At 48.4% G+C, this 25,120-nt stretch overlaps 1 protein-coding gene across 3 annotated transcripts in view; it reads left to right on the top strand.

Moving 5' to 3' along the window:
* The window catches only part of LOC141253043 (uncharacterized), a 160,458-nt gene that overhangs the window by 96,335 nt on the left and 39,003 nt on the right, over positions 1-25,120 (top strand). For all 3 annotated transcript variants that reach the window (XM_073670805.1, XM_073670807.1, XM_073670804.1), the window contains one exon: positions 7,702-7,751. In XM_073670805.1, coding sequence (XP_073526906.1) covers positions 7,702-7,751 — 50 coding nt within the window. The remainder of the gene's footprint in view (positions 1-7,701; positions 7,752-25,120) is intronic.

The raw sequence follows: 25,120 nt of genomic DNA, 5'->3' as shown, positions 1-25,120 counted from the left end.
GGGAGACCCTTGGCCTTGGGTTCCCTGACCCTCCACGTGGTTTGCCTTCGGGGTGGATGTGGTGGGTGGCCGTGGCAGACGCTGCCCACGGCCTCCGGTCTCTGGCTAGGGTGTGCTTTTGCCCCCACCAGTTTGGGATCCGGTACCCTATTGCCGACTCTTCACCCGGGGATTGAATTTGGGTTCTCAGAGTCCTTTCTTTTTCCCCCTCTGGGTCTTTCCTTCTCTGCTCCACTCTCTCTCTGCAGGCTCATCTGGACCTCTGCTTCTTACTGACTCTGACAGACTGACCCTGATCTAAGATGGTGCCCACCTTATATACTCCCTCTATGTGTGAGCTCAGGTGACCAGCACCCAATGAGCTCCTATCTTTACCCAGGCTGCTCCCCCTATCTGCCCCTACACTACTTGGGATGTACCACCCCCCTCCCACTCCAGCCAGGAACAGACTCGGTCGTACCTGCACATTTCTAAGTGGGAGTACCGTCGGCCTGCCCCTCGGAAATGGGATGTGTGTAGTGCATGCAGCCTACCGAGCTCAGGTCCACACTCCATCCTTACCCGGGAGTGGAATATCACACCTCTGGGTTGAGGTGCAATACCCCTGTAGCAGCCGAATCCTCAGGGTGCTACATTCCCCCCTGGTAAATCACAGCACGTCCTCGGGCTGTAAGAACAAAACACCACAAAACATACAAATTTTTTCATATAACGACATAGTAAAAACATATAAAATATCATATATATATCAGAAAACTTTTCATATAAATAACATTCTCGTCGCCTCTGCTTCTCCTCCGGTCACTGTGCAACGTGTGACCGGGTAAAGTGCGACAGTCTTTTCTTGAAAAACTCGTGGCTTTCCTGTAAAACCAGTAGGGAGCGCTTTAGGATGCGCAACTATATACAGGGGATATGGCCGCTCTCAGTCCTCGGCCAGGTATTAGGGAGGAATGACCGCTCTCAGTCCTCGGTCAGTGGGATTTAAGGGATAAACGGGTAAACAGTTCACACATGCTGGTCCCAACGGGGACTATATTATCAGCAACAGTTTCTTTGGTACCCCGACGGGTAACTATGTACAGCCTCTACTCTGCCGTACTTAACGACGACGTCCTCCTGCTCTTTCTTTGTGGTTACCTTTAGCTTCAGACCCGTCCGGGTCCTCTTGTTCTTCCTCCTCACACCGCAGCTCTTCCTCCGTCAGGCGATGCACATGGAGGGCGTAGGGTCCTTTGGCACACTTGTGCCGGGTGAAGGTGACCTCGTCCCCGATGTAAAGGTCACGACCTCTGTGTCCCTCCGGTAGGTGGGATTCAACGTCTCTCCTGGTTACGAAGACGTCGCCTGGGGTGCGGTGGTCTCGGATGAAGCCCCACCCATGCTGCATGTTAAACTTGATCACAGTCCCGGTGGTGCGGGGACTATGCGCTGCACGGGGGTCTCTCCTGGCCCGGCTCTTCTGCTCCGCGCTCCTTATTTGAGCTTGCTGTTCCCGGACCCGCCTCTCTCTCCGCTCCCTCTCAAAGACCTCGAGTTGTTGGCGGCAGCACTCAGCACGCTCCGCTGCAGCTGCCCGAGTCTCCTGAGTGAACCCCATGAGATCTTCTCCGGTGGGGTCCCACTCAAATTGGGCCTCTTCTAGCGGGGGCGAGATCCTCTTTACGGGCTGTGGAGCCAGGATCAGGGGTGCACACATGGCCCCAGCCTTCCTCTGCCGTTCCAGTTCATGATATTCCTGGAGCCAGATGAAAGGCTGCCCATCCGGGCATGTGTGTTGGGTAAACAGGTCCTCTCCCAGGTGCGGCACTCTTGGTCTTATGGGCGCGGTGGTGTTAGCGCCCGGATTGCCCGGGCCTTGCGGCCAGACCTGGGGTATCTGGAAGGTGAAGGGCACCGTAAGGATGGCGGCGCCCTGGGCTACTTGGCCCTGCGACCAGGCCGGTGGCTCCGCGGAGGTAGGGGGCGCTGTTGGTGTTGCGGCGCCCGGGGGTACTAGGCCTTGCGACCAGGCCGATGGTACTTCCTGCTTGGTCACGCTCGGGGTCGAGGCGTGTGACGTCACAGGGGTCGCGGCTCCCGTTTGAGGCCTAGTCTGCGGCAGTGGCGTGGCGATTACGGGCGCGGCAGGATAGACTTCGGGCTCTGCGACGGGGAGCTGGGGCAGGTACGCGGTTTCCTGGTTTGGGGTAGAGACGTCCCCTTTACCTGCCTCCACTCGTTCGGCTCCCTTCTCGGCGCCGTCTCCGGCCTTCAGTCCTCCCGCGCCATCCTCAGAGGCGGTCTGTCTCCTCGTCTCGGGTGGCGTGCTCCGCTGACAGGTCTCGGTCTGCTGGGCCATCTCACGGCTCCACGCCGCCAACGTCTCTCGCTGCACCCGGGCCATTCTCCTTGCGAGGCCCTCCAGAGCGGTCTGTGCACACTCCCGGTCTCGGGGGAGCTGTGCTAGGACCTCCACTAGGCCTAGTGGGGTTGTTGCTTCCAGCAGGCTCCTGACCAACGGGTCGGTGCTGCTCTGCTCTCCTTCCACTGTTTCCAGCAGGCTCCTGGCCAGCGGGCCGGTGCTGCTCTGCTCTCCCTCCTCTGTTTCTAGCAGGCTCCTGGCCAACGGGCCGGTGCTGCTCTGCTTTCTCGCCATCTCCGGGTAAGCTCCTCCGATACTCTTCTCCAGGCTTCTTGCCTCCGGGTGCGCTCTCTCCAGACTGCTCCAGGCGGCACCCATCTTTGTTCTCTTCTTCTCAGTCCTCCCACTTCGAGGGCGGTCCCGGGGCCACTTGGTGATTGTCAGCTCCAGGGGCAGTTCTTTCACGCTGACAGACACCTCTAGCATCACAGTCTCTGTTGGTGGGGGCGGTTTCCACTTTTGGCGCCATTTTCGGTCCTGGCCCACGATGGGAGGCGGCCTCTTGCCATCCTCTGGTACGCCCATAATGGCGTCCGCTCTGACAAGGCGGGAAACCTTTGGAAATGGCGGGAATCGTCTCCCAGTGGCGGGAAACTCTGCAGATGGCGGGAAAAAGCTGTTAATGGCGGACAACCGGCGGGAATCGATCTGTGATGGAGTCCGATGGCGGGGACCCTCCGGAACCGGCAGGAGACTTCTTTTTGAGGTAAACTTGTTCTTTTCTTCAGGCACACAGTACCCGGTTGTTGCGGGCACGTAATCCTGCCGACTACGCCAAAGTTGACGCACCCCCCCGGGCCATATTCTTTAGGGGGAATACCCGGAGCCGGATCAGATGGGAGTTGTAGTCGCCGAGTGGCTGTGACCCGGTCCGTGCCCAGGGTGTCAAGCTCAGTTGTATGTGGCAGTCCTACAGATGTTATTAAGTTCTTTATTGTCGACTATGCCACCCGTTGTATTGCGGTCACTATGGCCGCCGCTGCAGCAGGGTCCGCTGAGGCTGATGGTGTTGGTGCAGCTTTTGGTAGTATAACCCCCAACGGGTGGGGTATAGCCTCAGGGGGTCAGGTGCAGAGGATGGGGGTTGTGGTGGTGCAGCGTAGATGTTAAGTGAAGACAGAGTCGGGTTGTGCAGTTTAGGGTATTTACTCACTGCTGATGTTCCGGTCACTCCAGCTTCAAGTGACCACCCGAGCCGTGCTGCGTCCACCAGGTCCTGGATTCAGCAAACCCCCAAACAAGTCCGGAGCGTGACCCTGAGCTCTCCTTCTGTCCTTTCCTCTGGCCGTCCCCACTAGTGATCCACCTAGGTCCAGCTCCCTCGGGCCTTCTGTTGGGAGACCCTTGGCCTTGGGTTCCCTGACCCTCCACGTGGTTTGCCTTCGGGGTGGATGTGGTGGGTGGCCGTGGCAGACGCTGCCCACGGCCTCCGGTCTCTGGCTAGGGTGTGCTTTTGCCCCCACCAGTTTGGGATCCGGTACCCTATTGCCGACTCTTCACCCGGGGATTGAATTTGGGTTCTCAGAGTCCTTTCTTTTTCCCCCTCTGGGTCTTTCCTTCTCTGCTCCACTCTCTCTCTGCAGGCTCATCTGGACCTCTGCTTCTTACTGACTCTGACAGACTGACCCTGATCTAAGATGGTGCCCACCTTATATACTCCCTCTATGTGTGAGCTCAGGTGACCAGCACCCAATGAGCTCCTATCTTTACCCAGGCTGCTCCCCCTATCTGCCCCTACACTACTTGGGATGTACCACCCCCCTCCCACTCCAGCCAGGAACAGACTCGGTCGTACCTGCACATTTCTAAGTGGGAGTACCGTCGGCCTGCCCCTCGGAAATGGGATGTGTGTAGTGCATGCAGCCTACCGAGCTCAGGTCCACACTCCATCCTTACCCGGGAGTGGAATATCACACCTCTGGGTTGAGGTGCAATACCCCTGTAGCAGCCGAATCCTCAGGGTGCTACACATGGTCCCCTCACCCCCCAATCCTGGAATGCATGGTACCCTCATCCCCAAATCCTGGTATGCATGGTACCCCTCATCCCTATGCTGGTATGCATGGTACCCCTCATCCCCCAATCATGGTATGCATGGTACCCCTCATCTCTATCCTGGTATGCATGGCAACCCTCATCCCTATCCTTGTATGCATGGCACCCCTCTTCCCTATCCTGGTATGTATGGCACCCTGCATCCCCAATCCTGGTATGCATGGTCCCTTCACCCCCAATCCTGGTATGCATGGTACCCTCATCCCTAAATCCTGGTATGCATGGTACCCCTTATCCCTATTCTGGTATGCATGGTACCCCTCATCCCCCAATCATGGTATGCATGGTACCCCTCATCCCTATTCTGGTATGCATGGTACCCCTCATCCTGGTATGCATGGCACCCCATCCCTCATCTTGGTATGCATGGAACCCTTATTCCTATCCTGGTATGCATGGTGCCCCTCATCCCTATTCTGGTATGCATGGTACCCCTCATCCCCAATGCTGGTATGCATGGCACCCCTCATCCCCAATCCTGTTATGCATGGTCCCCTTATCCCCAATCCTGGTATGCATGATCCCCTCACCCCCCAATCCTGGTATGCATGGGACCCCTCATCCCCCAGTCCTGGTATGCATGGTCCTCTCCTCCCAAATACTGGTATGCATGGTCCCCTCACCCCCCAATCCTGGTATGCAATGTACCCCTCACCCCCTCAATCCTGATATGTATGGTACCACTCATCCCCCAATCCTGGTGTGTGTGGCCCCCTCTTCCCCCGATCCTGGTATGTGTGGCCTCCTCACCTCTCAATCCTGGTATATATGGCACCCCTCATCTCTTTCACGCTGCACACATACAAAAAAAACCACTTATACTCACCTTTCTTCCCTATGCTCCAGCGCTGCTGTGTCCTGTTCTACGCATACCGTGATCTCCGGCGCCATATACACTCCTCTTACCAGTAACGGCTCAATGCGATTCTGTCTGGAGCCAGACCACGCAGGCATGTCGCGCTTGCGCAGTCTATAAAGGCTTCAGACAGAGGGACGCTTGTAGCGTTATATTATAGATATGTAATATATAAGTTGATTGTTAAGTATCACGGTCTCCTTATTGTCTGCGCTGTTGCATCCGTGTACCTGTTTGCAGATGCTTCGAAATACAGATGGACAATTATCCATAACATACTGTGAAGAAAATCCAGAAGTTTTTTAAGACAAAAAAGTGGATTATTCTGAAATAGCCGAGTCAATCACCAGATCTCAACCCCATCGGGCATTCATTTCAAACGCTTAAGACAAAACTCAAGGCAGAAAGACCCACTAACAAGCAATAACTGAAGTCAGCTGCAATAAAGGCATGGAAAAGCATCACAAAGGCGGAAACCCAGCATTTGTTCACGTCCATGGCTTCCAGACTTCGGGCCGTCATTGCCTGCAAAGGATGCTCAACAAAGTATTAAAAATTAACATTTTATTTATGATAAAGTTAAATAATGTTATGATAAAGTTAAATTACGTTTAGGCCCTTGAAGTGAGGAGGCTCTGTAGAAAAGTAGTTGGTATTTTTAAACCTTTCACAGGATATTTTTGGTCGGGCTTTAAAGGATTAAATATCTTTCTTAGCCCTCAGAGGTGCTGTGGTTAGCAGACTAGGTGTCATTGACAGAATTAAAAGTCCACTATGTAAAAGACAAAATGCTACGGAGGTGGAAGAGGTGGACTGTGCAGAACACTAACTCAAACTGATGGTGTTGCTGTCAGAAGTATCATCATCCTGCTGTCACTGAAACAAGTGATGTTCCATATATTCCATTCCCCCTCCACTTCCTCCTTACTAGTACGCTTGCCAGAGGTAAAGGAGGCCAATTGTTTGGTAGTACAATTACCTAAATAGTTGGTGCCAGTGGTGGATGTGGTGCTGCTGACCGTATATTCTTAGCCGTGGTATCGGATTTCTTCCTTATAAAATTCCTCACCCATTGCCAGTACTATTTTTGCTTTTCTCAAGCATTTTGTACACAAGTACTGTATAATATTTCCAAAAATGTTTAACTATGCTTATTCAAACCTTTACAAAAAGAAATCAACAAAAAATTCTTCGTAGGTGACACAAGACACCCAAAAGGCCTAATGCAACAATAGCCCATCTGTAGTATTGGTGCTGCATCTATGGGTCTCAAATTTGACTACTTAAACGGTTGTGTTAACACAGGCCTTCCTGTATAGTCAAATGTTTAGATCTATTTTATTTATTTTTTTTATTTTTGTTATTATGAAAATTTACAAAAGGACGTAAAATAAAATGGCAGGTATGTTCACGCCAGAAAGCAAAATGAGTCAATAGCCTGCAGTAATGTTATGGGATGTATGATTATTAAATTGGATGGCTAGACTTTTGTTTATTTATTTTTAAACATTGCTCTTTCCCCCTTGACAAAAAGGCCTTCACCAAAAAAGCTATGTTGATAGGTAGGTGCACGCCCAAAAAGCTAAATCTGCCAAAAGCCAGCAGTATTGTTGGGACACGTAAGGTTGTCAAATTGGACTAGTAAAACAGGTATGTAAAAGGATAAATGTGTATTTTGTTTTCTTATTTCATTTTGTTAACAAAATTCAAGTCTCTTCTTCCCCATAAAGGAGTTAAAGAGATTGTCCACTACTTTTACACTGGTGGCCTATCCCTAGAATAGGCCTGCAATGTCTGATCGACCGGAGTCCGACACCTGGCACCCCTGCGGATCAACTGTTAACGGCGTCGGCAGCCTCCGGCCAGTAGTGCTTACTTGCCAAGCTGGCCGTCTACTTCCAGTGGCTGCCGCAGGGCACTGCACCTCCGCCTCCTGTTCATTTGATTAGGAGGTGGATGTGCAGCACCCATTGGCTGCCACTACAAGTAAGTACCAGCTCGGTAAGTAAGTACTTACAAGTATCCTTCCTAAGGATAGGCCATCAATGTAAAAGTAGTGGACAACCTCTTTAACTAGAAATGTTCAAAACTGCAACAGGGCATTGCATTGGTGTCGCTTGTACTGGTGGAAAATTAGACTAGTAAGACAAGTTAGCAAACAAAAATAAAATAAAATTTTGCAGTATGCAGATTTTGTGAAGTAGATGGTCACATTTAAATGGCTGAAATGTTGAGAATTTTCTTTTGTCTTTGCTAAATAAAAATTAACCCCTTTACAAAAAGGAAATGCAAAAAGATGAAAAAAAAACATTTTTTTTTGTTTTCAACTTTTCAGTGGTGTACTGGCCAAATAACAAAACTTAATATGTAATTTCTTGTGTTGTAGTTGCCGGAGAACTATCTCAGCATGATGATCATCTAAATAAGGATATAAAGGTAAGTCTTATTTAATTTCCCAATATGTTTGGTAAGCTCAGTACACACTGCATTTGCGCACTGTATTTAACAAATTTGCCCAAAACATATGACGCGCCCCTGGGCCTGTGTCGCGCTGCGTTGCGCACGCGGGAGCTTACCCGGAGCCGGATCTCTTGAGGGTTGTAGTCTCGTGGCGGCGACCCGGTCCGTGCCCAGGGAGTCAAACTGAGCGGCGATGTACTAGCAGTAGATGGTTGGTGACTACGCCACCCGTTGAATGCAGCTATGGAGCTGCCGCTGCAGGGCAGACCGCTGAGGCCGGTGGAAGGATGGTGCAGCGTGGATGGTATAACCCCCAACGGGAGGGGTATGGCCTCAGGGCAGCCGACGTGGATGATGGGGGTAGCAGGAACCACTCAGAGACGGTACGGTGTAGTTCAGGGTCTTTACTGGTAACAACGATAGACCCTCCCGGAGTACTTGCTAGCGAACGGGGCCTGGTCAGTCCTTGAGCAGATGGGATCTCCCCTGGCCAGGCGTAGTTGTAGGCCTCCCAAACTGACTGTACTCTTCTGGCTACCTTGCTAGAAGCTGATGTAAGTAGCCCACGTCCCTGAGTGTACCGTGTGGTGCTCACCCGTATGGCCGGTGACTCGGGGCCTTCTAATGGCTTCCGCTCCACGATGGCGGTGCTGGTCCCACGCGTGTGACCGTGCCTTCGGGCTTCTGGGCCAGAGGACCTGAAATCCCCTGCCTGACGGATTCTGCTGCTGGGTAGGAGTTAGTCCCCACAGCCTCGGACTCCGGGTCCGGAAAGAAGTCTTCTTAGTCAGGGCGAGCTCTGCAGCTGCCAGCCCCTGACTCCTTGTGACTCTGCTGTTTCCTATGCTGCTTCTTGTCTCTACTCCACTTGTCTGACTCACCCTGCCTCAGCCCCGGGTTTATACAGGGGAAGTTCTTCCCCTCCCAAGACTGGGCAGGAGGTGTGGCATGCACAGGATCCCTGACCAAAGGACCTCCCACCTGCTCTCAGACATAACATTACATTACTGTGGAAAACCAGACCCTTGGGGTGCCACATTCCCCCCTAGTGAAATTTAGTACTCCGGGACTAAACACATTTAGAAAAACATAACAAGGCAAAAACATTAATAATATAATAAGAAAACATATAAAGATGGTTACGGCGTGTCCGCAACCGGGTGCAGTCTCTGAAGAAAGCAAGGTGTCCATTTCACCAACACAGGGAGACGTAACCAGGTAGGGGTCTGTCCTACCCCGAGTCCTTAACAGTCTCTAGTCCATCCTGGGTTACGCTCCAACTATGTACAAGGATTCCCGGTAAATCCACCAAGGATCCCTAAAAATAACTAGAAACACAAAATTATACACAAGCAACAAGACACAGAAAAACATAAATAAAACAATTTATACACTTCAAATTCTCCAGCGTGCGGGTAATTGGCCTCTAGTCGCCCGAGTGGACCTACGGAGCTGACTGTCTGGCCCTGAACTACAGGGTGTAGGAACTGTCAAGGGTAAACTGGGCAGCTGTCTACCGGCTCTTTGTCTCACTAGGGGTACGGCAGGCTCACTATAAGCAGAGGGTTGATTCTCCTGTTCTGCTTGTGTGGAGTCTTCTGCCTCCTGGACCGGCTGTTCTTCCAGCTCTACCCGTTGCTCCGTAGGTTCTTGGGATGATGGTTGGAGGAAGGTGAGTACGGGTACCACAACTGCACCATTGACTTGAGTCCAAGACTGAGGGAAGTCCCCGAGCACGGTACTAACCATATCTTCCCTTTCTTCCACGGGTCGATGGTCTTCTTGTTCCTCTTCAGGGTTCCTCAGTTGTTCGGGACACTTCTTCAGGTGGTCCCGGGATACAATGGCTGTGGTTTCCCCTCCGTCTTTACTGATGGTACAGACCTTCGGGTTCTCGTGGCTTGAGGGCAGTACGGTGTACGGGTCCTTCTCCCACTGGTCGTCCAACTTGTGGAGCCGTCTCTTCCTCTTCAAGACCTGCTCTCCGGGTACCAGGGGAACAGCGGGAGCATACTGGTTGTAAGTTTTCTCTTGTCTTTCCCTAGCCTGACAGAGACTTCGCTCCACGCTCTCCTGTACTCTCCGGTACTGCTGCTGCCTCTCTGTGTCCCAGTCTGTTTCTGGTGAAGTGTCCTCGGGGGTCAGGACTCCCATTTCCAGGTCAACAGGTAACTTACCAGGTCTTGCCCTCATTAGGTAAGCCGGGGTACAGTTGGTGGAACCTACCGGGATGTGGTTGTATAGGTCCACCAGATCGGGCAACTTTTCAGGCCACAGACTGCGTTCTTCCAGGGGCAACGTTTTTAGAAGATCCATTACCACCTGGTTCATTTTTTCACAAAGTCCATTAGTCTGCGGATGGTAGGGTGTCGTCCTTATCTTCCGGCAGCCATACAGATTGCAGAATTCCTGAAAGACCTCCGCTTCAAAGGCAGGTCCCTGGTCCGTCAGCACTTGGTCCGGGTACCCGTGTGGACGGCAGAAGTGCTGCTGGAAGGCTCTAGCTGCTGTTTGAGCCGTTAAGTCCTTGACGGGGACGACAACCAAGAACCGGGAGTAATGATCCACGATGGTTAACGTGTAGACGTAGCCACTTCTGCTTGGGGTCAGTTTTACATGATCCAAGGCTACCAGTTCCAACGGTTGCCGGGTGACGATGGACTGCAGGGGAGTCTTCTGGCTGGCTCGGTCCTTCCTTCTCAGGTTGCACGGGCCACAATCTCTGCACCACTTCTCGATGGTTCCCCTCATGCCTACCCAGTGGAACCGCTCGCGCAGCAGGAACTCCAGCTTTTTCCACCCAAAGTGTCCAGCTCCGTCGTGGTATGCCTCCATCACCATGGCTGCGTCTCTTCGTGGCACCACTACTTGCCAGAGTAATTCATGCGTCCGGGAGTTAACCATTCTGCGGCACAACTTCCCTTTGTAAAGGAACAGTCGACTCTTCTCTGCCCATAGTTGTTTGGCTTCCTCCGGAGCGTCTGGTTCAAGGCGAGCCTCCGGCCGAGTCAGCATCTCCTTCACCAGTCGGACGGCAGGGTCGCTGTCTTGCGTTTCCGCCCAGTTGTAGTGGGGTAAGGGGTTCAACATAGCAGCCTGCTTACTCCTTACCCGGTGGGAATACTGAATAGTCCCATGACGGTGGAACGCAGGGAGTTCAACTTCTTCCAGTCCCTCCGGATCTTCTCCTCCGTCCGGCAGGTTGGGCATCCTGGACAGGGCGTCCGCGTTGGTATTGGAGCGTCCTGCCCGGTATTTAATTGTGAACCCGTAGTTGGACAGACGGGCCATCCACCTCTGCTCCAGGGCACCGAGTCTTGCCGTGTCCAGGTGTGTCAGCGGGTTGTTATCCGTGTACACGGTGAACCGGGAAGAAGCGAGGTAATGCTTAAAGCGCTCAGTGATTGCCCATACTACGGCCAGGAACTCTAACTTAAATGAGCTGTAATTCTCGGGGTTCCTTTCGGTGGGTCGCAGTTTTCGGCTGGCGTAGGCGATTACTCGTTCCTTCCCCTGCTGGATCTGGGACAGTACGGCTCCTAGCCCGATGTTACTGGCGTCGGTGTAGAGGATAAAGGGCTGGCTATAATCCGGGTACGCCAGGATTTCGTCCCCCGTGAGGGCCATCTTCAGCTGGCGGAAGGACTCTTCTTCCAGCTCTTCCCATTTGAAGGGCGGCTTCTGGTTCTTGGCCTTCCGGGACTGGCCTATCAGGAGGTCCTGCATAGGTGCTGCCTTTTTGGTGAAACCGGGAATAAACCTTCGGTAGTAGCCTACCAACCCGAGGAACTGCCGCACTTCTTTTACGCTGGAGGGGCTTGGCCATTCCTTAATTGCGGTGATTTTATCAGGGTCGGGAGCCACTCCGTCAGCGCTCACTACGTGTCCCAGGTACTGCACCTTTGGTTTCAGGAGGTGACACTTGGAGGGTTTCACCTTTAGGCCGTAACTCGCCAGAGCCTCGAACACTTCCGCCAGGTGTTTCAGGTGGTCCTCATACGTCTTGGAATATACGATGACATCGTCCAGGTACAACAGGACCGTCTCGAAGTTTCTGTGGCCCAGACAACACTCCATTAGGCGTTGGAAGGTTCCTGGTGCGTTGCAGAGTCCGAACGGCATGCAGGTGAACTCGCTAAGTCCCATCGGGGTGGTGAATGCGGTCTTCTCCCGGTCTGCCTCTGCTACAGGAACCTGCCAGTACCCGCTAGTGAGATCCAAGGTAGAGAAGAAGTTAGCAGATCTTAACGCAGCCAATGACTCCTCTATCCTTGGTAAGGGGTACGCATCCTTGTGTGTGATACGGTTGATTTTCCGGTAATCTACACACATCCTCATGGTGTTGTCTTTCTTTTTGACTAAAACTAATGGGGCTGCCCAGGGGCTACAACTATCCCGGATTACCCCAGCCTCCTTCATGTCTCTAAGCATCCCCTTGGCGTGTTGGTAATGTGCAGGGGGTACGGGTCGATACCTCTCTTTTATGGGAGGATGATCTCCCGTGGGGATGCGATGTTCTACCCCCTTGACTCGCCCGAAGTCTAACGGGTGTTTACTAAACACTCTCTCATACTCTTGAACCACCCGATAGACTCCTTGTTTCTGATGTGAGGGAGTGGAGTCAGTACCCAGATGTAGTTGCTGACACCAGTCCTCCATGTCTTTCTTAGAGCCGTTACCTTCCTCCGGGTGAGATGGAGGCAAGGGTTCCACAGATTGTATAGAATTTTGATTAGTGATATATAATTTGGCTAGCGTGGCATACCGGGGCAGGTACACTTCCCTCTCCCCGATATTTATTATGCGAACGGGCACCCTCCCATGGCGTACATTGACGACCCCCCGTGCTGTCAAAATGGTGGGCCTACTGTCTGAGTAAACTGGTTCTACCATTGCCTGGTAATCTCTACCTCTCAGACCAATAGCTGCCCGGCACCAAATCATCATTTCACTTTTTGGGGGCATGGCAATAGGAAAAGGGTCACACATTCTTACGCTACCAATCTCACCGCCGGAGAGTTCCACTTGTTTCCGTTGCATCAGTGCCCGGATCTCTTTCTGGAGCACCCGCTGCTCGCCGGAGCTGGCATTCTTGGCAACCTGCTGTAAAAGGAAAATCACCTCTGCAAGACAATTTTCAATTACATTAGTTCCTAGAGTTATTTTTGGGTGACTCTCATGTTTATCAATATCTACAATGATCAGTCCCTGTGCGGCCAGTTCGACTCTACCAATTTTGATGGTCACCTCTTTAAATCCGATCTGTGGCACGGGCTGACCATTGCTGGCGATGATACTCAAGTCGTCGTCGGGGTAGCGGGTAATATCCGAGTCATTCCAGTACTGCTTGAAGAGCACGTACGGGATGGTGGTGACCTGTGACCCGGTGTCCAGTAGGGCACTCATGGGAATGCCATCCAGTACCACAGGCAAGACTGGACGTCCTCCCACATATCTGTCGCGCCAGTTCGATGGGCCTGGTGATCTTTTTCCTGGGGGTTGGCCCTCTACCCCAGGTTGTGCCCGTTTAAAGAACAGTACCTTGCCATATGTCCGGGTTGATTGCAGCGGCGGCAGATGGGTCGTCCGTCCTCACTGTATCGGTCACTGGGTCTTCCTCTGGCCGGTGGGGTCCTCCTTGGTCGACGCCACGGGATGTCCTCCGGTCCGGATGCCAGCTGGATCTTCCCTGGGGTGGAAACCTGTAAAGACTGCACAGTTCGGGTTAGCGCAGCAACGCTCTTAGCTAGCTCTTGGACCTGATGGTGTAGGTCTGGAGCCGGGTCATTGTCCAGAGCCTGCGCATCAGCTCCCACAGGCCCTGCTGACAAGGGCGCCGCCTCCTGGTAGTAAGTGATAGCTGGGCGCCTGTGGGTCACAACGCCACCCGGTGCCGGTTCTCGGAGCACCCGGATGGCTCTGTCCTTGAACTGTGCAAAGTCCAGATGGGGATCCTGTAAGGCCATTGCCCGCAACTGGGTTCGGTGGGCATTGCAATATAAACCCTCTATAAATTGTTCAGTCAACAGCCTGTCCTCGTTTCCCACCCCATCAGGGTCGGTCTGCTTTATGGCCCTCAGGGCCTCTTGTAGGTTTAGTGCATAGTCCCTTATACTCTCATGCGCTCGCTGCTTGCACCCGTAGAATCTAAGCTTAATCTCGGCTGAGGTGCGGGTATCAAAGGTGTCCTTCAGCCGGGTTAGTATCCCTGCGACAGTCTTCCTCCCAGGTGGCCAGGATTTTACTTCCCTTTTGGCTGCCCCGGTTAGTTGGGCCACCAGGATGCTCACTTTTTGCTCTTCTGTGAGGGGGTACACCTGGAAGAGGCTATCCAGCTTTTCTCTAAAGTCATGCAGGGTATGTGACTCCCCTGAGTACTGGGGTAGCCAAGCTGCTCCCGGGATATAGGGCATGGTGAAGGGCATAACTGCAGCAGCGGTGGCGCTGGCGGGGGTTGAGGCAGTGAAGCTCTCCTCCGTATCCGACATCTTCCTCCCCCCTAGTGGACCGTGGCCTACCTTGCGATGATCCTGTTTCGTAGGCCGCGGCTCCGCAGTGGATCGTCAGGGTTGAGGACCTTCCGTCGCGCTCCGGTGACGTCGGCGTCTGCTGGGCTCCTTCCAGGACCTTACGCAACATCCGGACGTGAGGCGGGGCTTCAGTTCTCGCGCGCTTTCGGAGTCCACGCCCCTCTTCTTCCCGCGCGGCGTCCTCAAGATGGCGTCCAATGGCGGGAAAACTCCACGGATGGCGGGAAGAAGGTCGAAGATGGCGCCGGATGGCGGGAAAACTCCACGGATAGCGGGAATCTTCACCACTGGTAAGTTTGAACAGTCTTTGCTTTTCAGGCACGCAGTACCCGGTGGTTGCGGGCACGAAATCCTGCCGACTACGCCAAAGTTGACGCGCCCCTGGGCCTGTGTCGCGCTGCGTTGCGCACGCGGGAGCTTACCCGGAGCCGGATCTCTTGAGGGTTGTAGTCTCGTGGCGGCGACCCGGTCCGTGCCCAGGGAGTCAAACTGAGCGGCGATGTACTAGCAGTAGATGGTTGGTGACTACGCCACCCGTTGAATGCAGCTATGGAGCTGCCGCTGCAGGGCAGACCGCTGAGGCCGGTGGAAGGATGGTGCAGCGTGGATGGTATAACCCCCAACGGGAGGGGTATGGCCTCAGGGCAGCCGACGTGGATGATGGGGGTAGCAGGAACCACTCAGAGACGGTACGGTGTAGTTCAGGGTCTTTACTGGTAACAACGATAGACCCTCCCGGAGTACTTGCTAGCGAACGGGGCCTGGTCAGTCCTTGAGCAGATGGGATCTCCCCTGGCCAGGCGTAGTTGTAGGCCTCCCAAACTGACTGTACTCTTCTGGCTACCTTGCTAGAAGCTGATGTAAGTAGCCCACGTCCCTGAGTGTACCGTGTGGTGCTCACCCGTATGGCCGGTGACTCGGGGCCTTCTAATGGCTTCCGCTCCACGATGGCGGTGCTGGTCCCACGCGTGTGACCGTGCCTTCGGGCTTCTGGGCCAGAGGACCTGAAATCCCCTGCCTGACGGATTCTGCTGCTGGGTAGGAGTTAGTCCCCACAGCCTCGGACTCCGGGTCCGGAAAGAAGTCTTCTTAGTCAGGGCGAGCTCTGCAGCTGCCAGCCCCTGACTCCTTGTGACTCTGCTGTTTCCTATGCTGCTTCTTGTCTCTACTCCACTTGTCTGACTCACCCTGCCTCAGCCCCGGGTTTATACAGGGGAAGTTCTTCCCCTCCCAAGACTGGGCAGGAGGTGTGGCATGCACAGGATCCCTGACCAAAGGACCTCCCACCTGCTCTCAGACATAACATTACATTACTGTGGAAAACCAGACCCTTGGGGTGCCACACATACATTGCAAACATTTGTCATATCCCTTCATATAACATAAATCACCAATGTTTAGAAATCCCTTTAAGATTTTATGGGAGAATCCCTTGTATTTATGGAAACATTTGACATGGATGAATGTTCTAAAATATGTTAGTGATTACGGTAACTTTAGTTAAAAATTGCACATTTCATTTTGTAATCTTCATTCTTTCATTCATCTTTATATCCACTGATATGCAGTTTGCAGCCAAGTTTCATACTTTTTATCTACACTGTGTTCCAAATTATTATGCAAATAATATTTTCTCAGATTTTCCCAAATTACCTATATGAATTGCAGTCATTGTAATTTTCCAGTCAAATAACTATTAGAGTACAGTCATGGCCAAAATTTTTGAGAATGACACCAAAATTATATTTTCACATGATCTGCTGGCCTCTGGTTTTTATTAGTGTTTGTCTGATGTTTATATCACATACAGAAATATAATTGCAATCATATTATGTGTACCAATAGGTTATATTGACAGTTAGAATGAGTTAATGCAGCAAGTCAATATTTGCAGTGTTGCCCCTTCTTCTTCAAGACCTCTGTAATTCTCCCTGGCATGCTCTCAATCAACTTTTGGACCAAATCCTGACTGATAGCAGTCCATTCTTGCATAATCAATGCTTGCATTTTGCCAGAATTTGTTGTTTTTTGTTTGTCCACCCGTCTCTTGATGATTGACCACAAGTTCTCAATGGGATTAAGATCTGGGGAGTTTCCAGGCCATGGACCCAAAATCTCTATGTTTTGTTCTATGAGCCATTTTGTTATCACCTTTGCTTTATGGCAAGGTGCTCCATCATGCTGGAAAAGGTATTTTTGGGCGCCAAACTGTTCTTGGACGGTTGGGAGAAGTTGCTCTTGGAGGACATTCTGGTACCATTCTTTATTCATGGCTGTGTTTTTAGGCAAGACTGTGAGTGAGCCGATTCCCTTGGCTGAGAAGCAACCCCACACATGAATGGTTTCAGGATGCTTTACAGTTGGCATGAGACAAGACTGGTGGTAGCGCTCACCTCTTCTTCTCCGAATAAGCTGTTTTCCAGATGTCCCAAACAATCGAAAAGGGGATTCAACAGAGAAAATGACTTTGCCCCAGTCCTCAGCAGTCCACTCCCTGTACCTTTTGCAGAATATCAGTCGGTCCCTGATGTTTTTTCTGGAGAGAAGTGGCTTCTTTGCTGCCCTCCTTGAAACCAGCCCTTGCTCAAAGAGTCTCCGCCTCACAGTGCGTGCAGAAGCACTCACACCAGCCTGCTGCCATTCCTGAGCAAGCTCGGCACTGCTGGCAGTCCGATCCCGCAGCTGAAACAGTTTTAAGATACGGTCCTGGCGCTTGCTGGTCTTTCTTGGGCGCCCTGGAGCCTTTTGGACAACAATGGAAGCTCTCTCCTTGAAGTTCTTGATGATGCGATAGATTGTTGACTGAGGTGCAATCTTTGTAGCTGCGATACTCTTCCCTGTTAGGCCATTTTTGTGCAGTGCAATGATGGCTGCACATGTTTCTTTAGAGATAACCATGGTTAACTGAAGAGAAACAATGATACCAAGAACCAGCCTCCTTTTAAAGTGTCCAGTGATGTCATTCTTACCTAATCATGACTGATTGATCGCCAGCCCTGTCCTCATCAACACCCACACCTGTGTTAATGGATCAATCACTAAAACGATGTTAGCTGCTCCTTTTAAGGCAGGACTGCAAAGATGTTGAAATGTGTTTTGGGGGTTAAAGTTCATTTTCTGGGCAAATATTGACTTTGCAAGTACAGTAATTGCTGTTAAGCTGATCACTCTTTGACATTCAGGAGTATATGCAAATTGCCATTACAAAAAATGAAGCAGTAAACTTTGGAAAAATTACTATTTGTCTCATTCTCAATACTTTTGGCCATGACTGTACAATTGAAAGTTTTTTTGTACAAACTGCCGATGATAACAGTATATTTTTTAAAAAATAAAAAACTCAAACTGCACTCAAAATGCATGTTCCAAATTATTATGCACAGCAGAGTTTTCACCCTTTTTATTTTAATAAAGAACAAAAAAATGGTCATTTTTGAAATTATAAGCATTAGCAGGTTATTAGAAACTGAAATCAAACATTTTCAACTGAAAACTTTATTCTAGGTGATGTTACATTTGCACATAGGACCGCTTGTTCGAAAGGAGCTTCTGAACTCTCTCATCCATTGAATTTGTCAGGTTTTGGATGGTTTCTGCTTTAATTGTTTTGCATGAGGACAGGATACCCTCCCAGAGCTGTTGCTTAGATGTGAACTGCCTCCCGCCATCATAGACACTCCTTTTAATGATGCTCCAAAGGTTCTGAATGGGGTAGAGGTCAGGGGAGCATGGGGGTCACACCATAAGTTTGTCCCCTTTTATGCCCATATCAGCCAGAGATGCAGATGTTTTATGTGCAGCATGAGATGGTGCATTATCATGCATGAAAATGATCTTGCTGTGGAATGCACGGTTCTTCTTCTTGAACCATGGAAGGAAGTGCTGTTTGAGAAACTCAACATACATTATGGAGTTCATCTTTACCCCTTCAGGGATCCTAAAAGGGCCGACAATCTCTCTCCCCATGATTCCAGCCCAAAACATTACTCCACCTCCTCCTTGTTAGCGCCGTAGCCGTGTTTGCATGGGGTGTCCATCAACCAGCCATCCTCCACTCCATCCATCTGGACCATCGAGCTCATTTCATGCATGATAACACCCCGTCTCATGCTGCACATAGCACATCTGCATCTCTTGCTGCTATGGGCTTAAAAGGGGACAAACTTATGGTGTGGCACCCATGCTCCCCTGACCTCAACCCCATTGAGAACCTCTGGAGCATCATCAAAAGGAGTGTCTATGATGGCGGGAGGCAGTTCACATCTAAGCAACAGCTCTGAGAGGGTATTCTGTCCTCATGCAAAACAATTAAAGCAGAAACCATCCAAAACCTGACAAATTCAATGGACGAGAGAGTTCAGAAGCTCCTTTCGAACAAGGGGTCCTATGTGCAAATGTAACATCACCTAGAATAAAGTTTTGAGTTGAAAACTGTTTGATTTCAGTTTGTAATAACCTGCTAATGCTTATAATTTCAAAAATGACCATTTTTTTGTTCTTTATTAAAATGAAAAGGTTGAAAACTCTGCTGTGCATAATAATGTGGAACATGCATTTTGAGTGCATTTGAGTATTTTATTTTTTAAAAAATATACTGTTATCATAGGCAGTTTGTACAAAAACCTTTCAATTGTACTCTAATAGTTATTTGACTGGAAAATTACAATGACTGCAATTCATATAGGTAATTTGGGAAAATCTGAGAAAATATTATTTGCATAATAATTTGGAACACAGTGTACTGTCCATTCCTTGTGCTGTCTTTTTAAGCCCATAAGTCAGTACAGCTTCTATCCTGCTCTTATTACTTCTAGTGCTTTTCTCCTTATTTGCAGACTGTTTTCTCTGCTCGCCTTGACACATGCTTCTTCATGACATTTTCAACCCTCTTCTCTGCTGCTATTTGTAAAACTGAGAAAATGGGGAAGAGGGAAGTAGAGAAAGGAGTTGGAGCTTAGCAGGAAATCTGACAGATTTGTTACAATTTTTAATAAACACTGCACTAGATAAAGTACTTAAAGAGGACCTTTCACCAGTGTGAGCATGTTAAAATGACCACATCATGGAATTGTGGCTGCAGAGCTGGCAAAAAATGTAGTTTTTATTTTTTCATTTCTCATCTCTTTTTTGCAAAGATATTAGTTTGTGAAATTTAGGTTATAATTTATAATAAATCCAAGGGTAAGTTACCAGAGATTTTTTTTCTGTGTGTGTGTACTTTTTTACCCTGCATAAGGCTGACCAATTATTAACAGGTAGGAATATACTGGGGGGGAAAGAACATGGCTCCTCAAAAGGTTAGAACAGGCTTTCTCCTGTGTGAGACATGTAAGACTGCAGAGCTGTGTGTAAAACTAAATGCCCGGAATAGAGTAGAGATTAATGTGGTTTCAAACACCTTTCAACTTCTCACAGCAGTCAGTGTGTGAAGAGGGACAGTACAGCAGAGATTGGTTTCATTACAAACACCTCTGTAGCTGCAGCTTTCCTCTCACAGAGCAGGAGAGTGATGTCTGATCTCAGCATGTGTGTTTGGACTGCCCTCAATCACTGAGAGGTATCCCAGCCTCCACCAAAAATGTCTGCTGTTCATTTCATCTGATTCCGTTCCCAGATCGCATGCAGCAGAGGCTCAATGACCACAGAGGAACATATGATCCACAAAATGTGCTTAGAGAAGCTGGGCAAGTAGTAGAAGTACATTAGAAAACTGATTTTTAGGAACAGTTAAGACATAAGAAAAGGGGTTAAATTGGTAGTGGAAAACCCAATTATAACATGAACTTTACAAGCTAATATCTCTACAATAAAGTGGAGAAGTTAAAAAAATATAAACATTTTTTTTAATTCAGCTTTGCAGATACCATTCCATGATGTGGCCTGTTTAACATGCTCAAAATAGTGAATGGTCCTGTTTAAAATACTCTGCAAAATGGTAGAAAATGATTAATGAGGACTCTTTAGAAAGCTGCTCAACTTTGCATTTTAAGAAGCAAATGGACTGTTAAAAAAAAGCGTGCAAAGGTATACACATGTGGTCAAAATTGTTGTTACCCCTCGTTTAATGAAAGAAAAACCAACAATGGTCACAGAAATAACTTGAATCTGATAAAAGTAATAATAAATTAACAATCTATGAAAATGAACAAATGAAAGTCAGACATTGCTTTTCTGCTTCCACAGAATTTAAAAAAAAAATAAATTCATTAAATAAGCCTGGACAGAAATAATGGTACTCTTAACTTAATATTTTGTTGAACAACTTTTTGAGGCAATCACTGCAATCAAACGATTCCTGTAAATGTCAATGACACTTTTACACCTCTTGACAGATATTTTGGCCCACTCCTTATGAGCAAACTGCTCCAGTTGTCTCGTGTTTGAAGGTTGCCTTTTCCAGACGGCATGTTTCATCTCTTTCCAAAGATGCTCAATAGGATTTAGGTCAGGGCTCATAGAAGGCCACTTCAGAATAGACCAATGTTTTCCTCTTAGCCATTCTTGGTTGTTTTTAGCTGTGTGTTTTGGGTCATTATCCTGTTGCAAGACCCATGACCTGCGACTGAGACCAAGCTTTCTGCCACTGGGCAGCACATTTCTCTCTAGAATCCCTTGATAGTCTTGAGATTTCATTGTACCCTGCACAGATTCAAGACACCCTGTGCCAGATGCAGCAAAGCAGCCCCAGAACATAACAGAGCCTCCACCATGTTTCACAGTAGGGACAGTGTTCTTTTCTTGATATGCTTCATTTTTCCATCTGTGAACATAGAGCTGATGTGCCTTGTCAAAAACTTCCATTTTTGTCTCATCTGTCCATAGGAAATTCTCTCAGAAGCTTTGTGGCTTGTCAACGTGTAGTTTGCCAAATTCCAGTCTTGCTTTTTTATGATTTTTTTTCAACAATGGTGTTCTCCTTAGTAGTCTCCCATGAAGTCCGCTTTGGATCAAACAACGACGGATGGTGCGATGTGACACTGATGTTCCTTGAGCTTGAAGTTCACCTTTAATCTCTTTAGAAGTTATCCTTGGCTCATTTGTTACCATTCGTATTATCCATCTCTTTGATTTGTCATGAATTTTCCTCCAGCAGCCATGTCCAGGGAAGTTGGCTACAGTCCCATGGATCTTAAATTTCTGAATAATATGTGCAACTGTAGTCACAGGAACATCAAGCTGCTTGGAGATGGTCTTATAACCTTTACCTTTAACATGCTTGTCTATAGTTTTCTTTCTAATCTCCTGAGACAACTCTTTCTTTTGCTTCCTCTGGTCCATGTTGAGTGTGGTACACACCATGTCACCAAACAGCACAGTGAGTATCTGTAGCCCTATATACAGGCCCACTGACTTATTACAAGATTGCAGACACCTGTGATGCTAATTAGTGGACACAACTTGATTTAACATGTCCCTTTTGTCACATTATTTTCAGGGGTACCATCATTTCTGTCCAGGCCTATTTAATGAGTTTAATTTTTTTTAAAAAATTCTTTGGAAGTGGGGTTGAATAGCAATGACTGACTTTCATTTGTTCATTTTCATAGATTTTTAATTTATTATTACTTTTGTCAGATTCAAGTTATTTCTGTGACCATTGTGGGTTTTTCTTTCAGTAAATGAGGGGTACCAACAATTTTGACCATGTCTGTACATAGCCTTTTAGGTTGAAATAACAATTATTCATTTATGAACTATCTTGTTGGTCATGGAGAAGTATAATTTATTTCTTTGATTTAGCATTTTGAAGAGAATCTGTCAGCAGGTTTTTGATATGTAATCTAAAGACATCATGATATAGGGGTTAAAAAACACAGAATTCAACGATGTGTCACTTATTAGGCTGTGTGCTGTTGTTTACTTACAACGAAAGTTTTAACACCAGGATATTATCACTACCTGGACTAGGTCTCATGTGCTTGCTAGACCGACTCCTCCCCCTCCTCTGATAAGCAGCACACTGTCAGTAGACAAGAGGGGTTTGAGATCTGAGCTCTGCTACATGCTACATCTAAGGCTTCTGTCACAAATCCTGATATTTCCAGTCTTTAAAAAAAGCAAACTATCCATGGTTGTGCGTCTGTTTGCAATATCAGTGTGGCATCCGAGTGCCGCATCAGCGTGACATGTACTGGTGCCTGGGAAAAGCCATACATTTAGCGCTGTCCCCAGGCCCTGGGTGCTGAATCCTACTGTTATCATTGTTGCCTGGTTCCCCTGCGATCAGCGAGACCTGGCGAGTCTGATGACAGTTGTAGTCAGCAACTGAGGTCTGTGTATAGCGCTGTCATCCTTGTCACCTGGTCTCTCTGCGATCACGCTCAGTTTAGTGTATCCTGTATACAGATGAGCGGTGTTCGACTCGAACTGTCGCCAACTTCAAATTCGAGCTGTTTTGGGCGGTGTTCGAGCTGTTCGGCGAACACGAACGATTTGAAAAAAATTCGGCTGTTCGAGGTTATGTTCGATAACTGTTCGTGCACCAAAATCATAACTGGATTTTTTCTCAGTAATGATGAAAATTAATGTTAATACGCAGTTTGAGTGTACAGCAGGGTGGGGGGAGGGGATGGATCTCTGCAGGAATAATGAAGATCTCCATTTTTTTTTCTCTTTCCCGCATTTACAGTGGGGAGGTGCAATCTGTCAGCCTATCAGCAGCGCACACATGGAGCGAAGTGCTTTTTTTCACACAAGCAAGGGCATGTGTCATTGGCAGTGTATGTCACATGTCCTTGCCCTATAAGACCCAGCCATTTTCCCCGTCGCCACCATTTTCTCACTGCTGCAGCTGCGTGTTAGACGGCACCGCTGTTGCTGTGTGCGCTATACTTTGTTAATTTCAAGCCAATTTTCGCACAAATCTACAGATAGCTTGGGAGTAGGGAAGACTTGTGATTGCAGTCCTTTTAAGGACTAGGTTACAGCATTTCCTACGACTTTTATCAGGCAGGTCTGTGCTCTTAAATAGATAGGTTGTGGGAGTAAAGACTAATTGTAATTGCAGTCCTTTTCAGGGCTAGGTTACATCAGTTCCTATCAGTTTTTGCCAGGCAGGTCTGTGCCAGTGCTGTGCAAGTTTTTTTCACAGCATTTGGCTAAATTTAGCAAAGCAAATCCTTTTTTTCCTATTGCAGAGTGTGTTAGTCAGTGGATTAGCCTATCTGTGTTGCAAGCTACACCACCTGTGTATAGAGGACAAATTTTTTTACTGCACCTAGTGAAGTAAAACCTTTTGGGCATAGCATCATTCTATTAGTCCATCGATACTAACCTCCACCAGGTTGCAAATTCAATATAATATTTTTCTGCATCTAGCTCTGAAAAAATATTTAGGCTTCTAGCAGTGTGTGGGACTTGTTCTATTAGTCCATCTATACTGACCTCCATCAGGTTGCAAATTCAATCTAATTTTTTTCTGCATCTAGCTCTGAAAAAATATTTCAGCTTCTAGCAGTGTGTGGGACTTGTTCTATTAGTCCATGTATACTAACCTCCACCAGGTTGCAAATTCAATATAATATTTTTCTGCATCTAGCTCTGAAAAAAATATTTAGGCTTCTAGCAGTGTGTGGGAATTGTTCTATTAGACCATCTATACTGACCTCCATCAGGTTGCAAATTCAATCTAATTTTTATCTGCATCTAGCTCTGAAAAAATATTTCAGCTGCTAGCAGTGTGTGGGACTTGTTCTATTAGTCCATCTATACAAACCTCCACCAGGTTGCAAATTCAATATAATATTTTTCTGCATCTAGCTCTGAAAAAATATTTAGGCTTCTAGCAGTGTGTGGGACTTTTTTTATTAGTCCATCCATACTGACCTCCATCAGGTTGCAAATTCAATCTAATTTTTTTCTGCATCTAGCTCTGAAAAAATATTTGCGCTTCTAGCAGTGGGTGGGACTTGGTCTATTAGTCCATGTATACTAACCTCCACCAGGTTGCAAATTAAAAATAATTTTTATCTGCATCTAGCTCTGAAAAAATATTTCATCTTGTAGAAGTGTGTGGGACTTGTTCTATTGGTCCATCTATACTAACCTCCACCAGGTTGCAAATTCAATCAAATTTTTTTCTGCATCTAACCCAGCCAATAGTTTTGGCCTAATACCACAGTTTGGCCACTCAGCTCTGCTCGGTTCCCATCCATTGTTTTTTGTGCAAACAACTCCAGAGTTGTCAATTAGTTAACCACCAAAATGAGTGGAAAAAGGCCTGCTGCCGGTGGAAAGGGGAATAGGCGTGTTGGGAAGGGAAAAAAAGGTTGTGTCCGTGGGGTAGGTGTTAAAGCAACAGTAACATCTGCAGAAGAAAGACCATCTTCTAGCCAAACTAAGATGTCTACTTCTTTTAGCGGACAATGTGATAAGATCCCTTTCTTACGGCCACGCCAATCACTACAAATTCCAGATGAGGCACAAAAACAGCAGGTGCTTCAACGGATATCAAGTTCTCCTTTAAGTGGGCTCTCCTCCACCTCAACTTCAACATCACAAATACTCCAGTCCTCCGAGGTGTCAGCCCAATCGCACTTGCTTCCTCACAGATCCCAAGTCTCCAGCTGCCCGTCTGAGTATGGGGTAGAATGGATGGTTGAGTCTGCAGAGCTGTTTACTCATACTATAGCCTGGGAATCAGAGGTTGGCTCCAGAGCTTCTGTGAATCCAGACGAGGAAATGATCTGCACTGATGCCCAGAATCTTTATGAGTTGGATCCAGGACCAGACGCAGAAGGTTCTTACCATAATGTAGACCCTCGTTCCCAAACTGTAACTCCTGTTGGTGGAGACAATGAGGAAGACGATGATGAG

This window comes from Phyllobates terribilis, unplaced genomic scaffold (assembly GCF_046119375.1).
Source record: "Phyllobates terribilis strain yellow unplaced genomic scaffold, ASM4611937v1 Scaffold_2__4_contigs__length_985480577, whole genome shotgun sequence".
NCBI lineage: Eukaryota > Metazoa > Chordata > Amphibia > Anura > Dendrobatidae > Phyllobates > Phyllobates terribilis.
The sequence above is the reverse complement of the archived record's forward strand: the minus strand, read 5'-3'. Positions and strand labels throughout refer to the sequence as shown.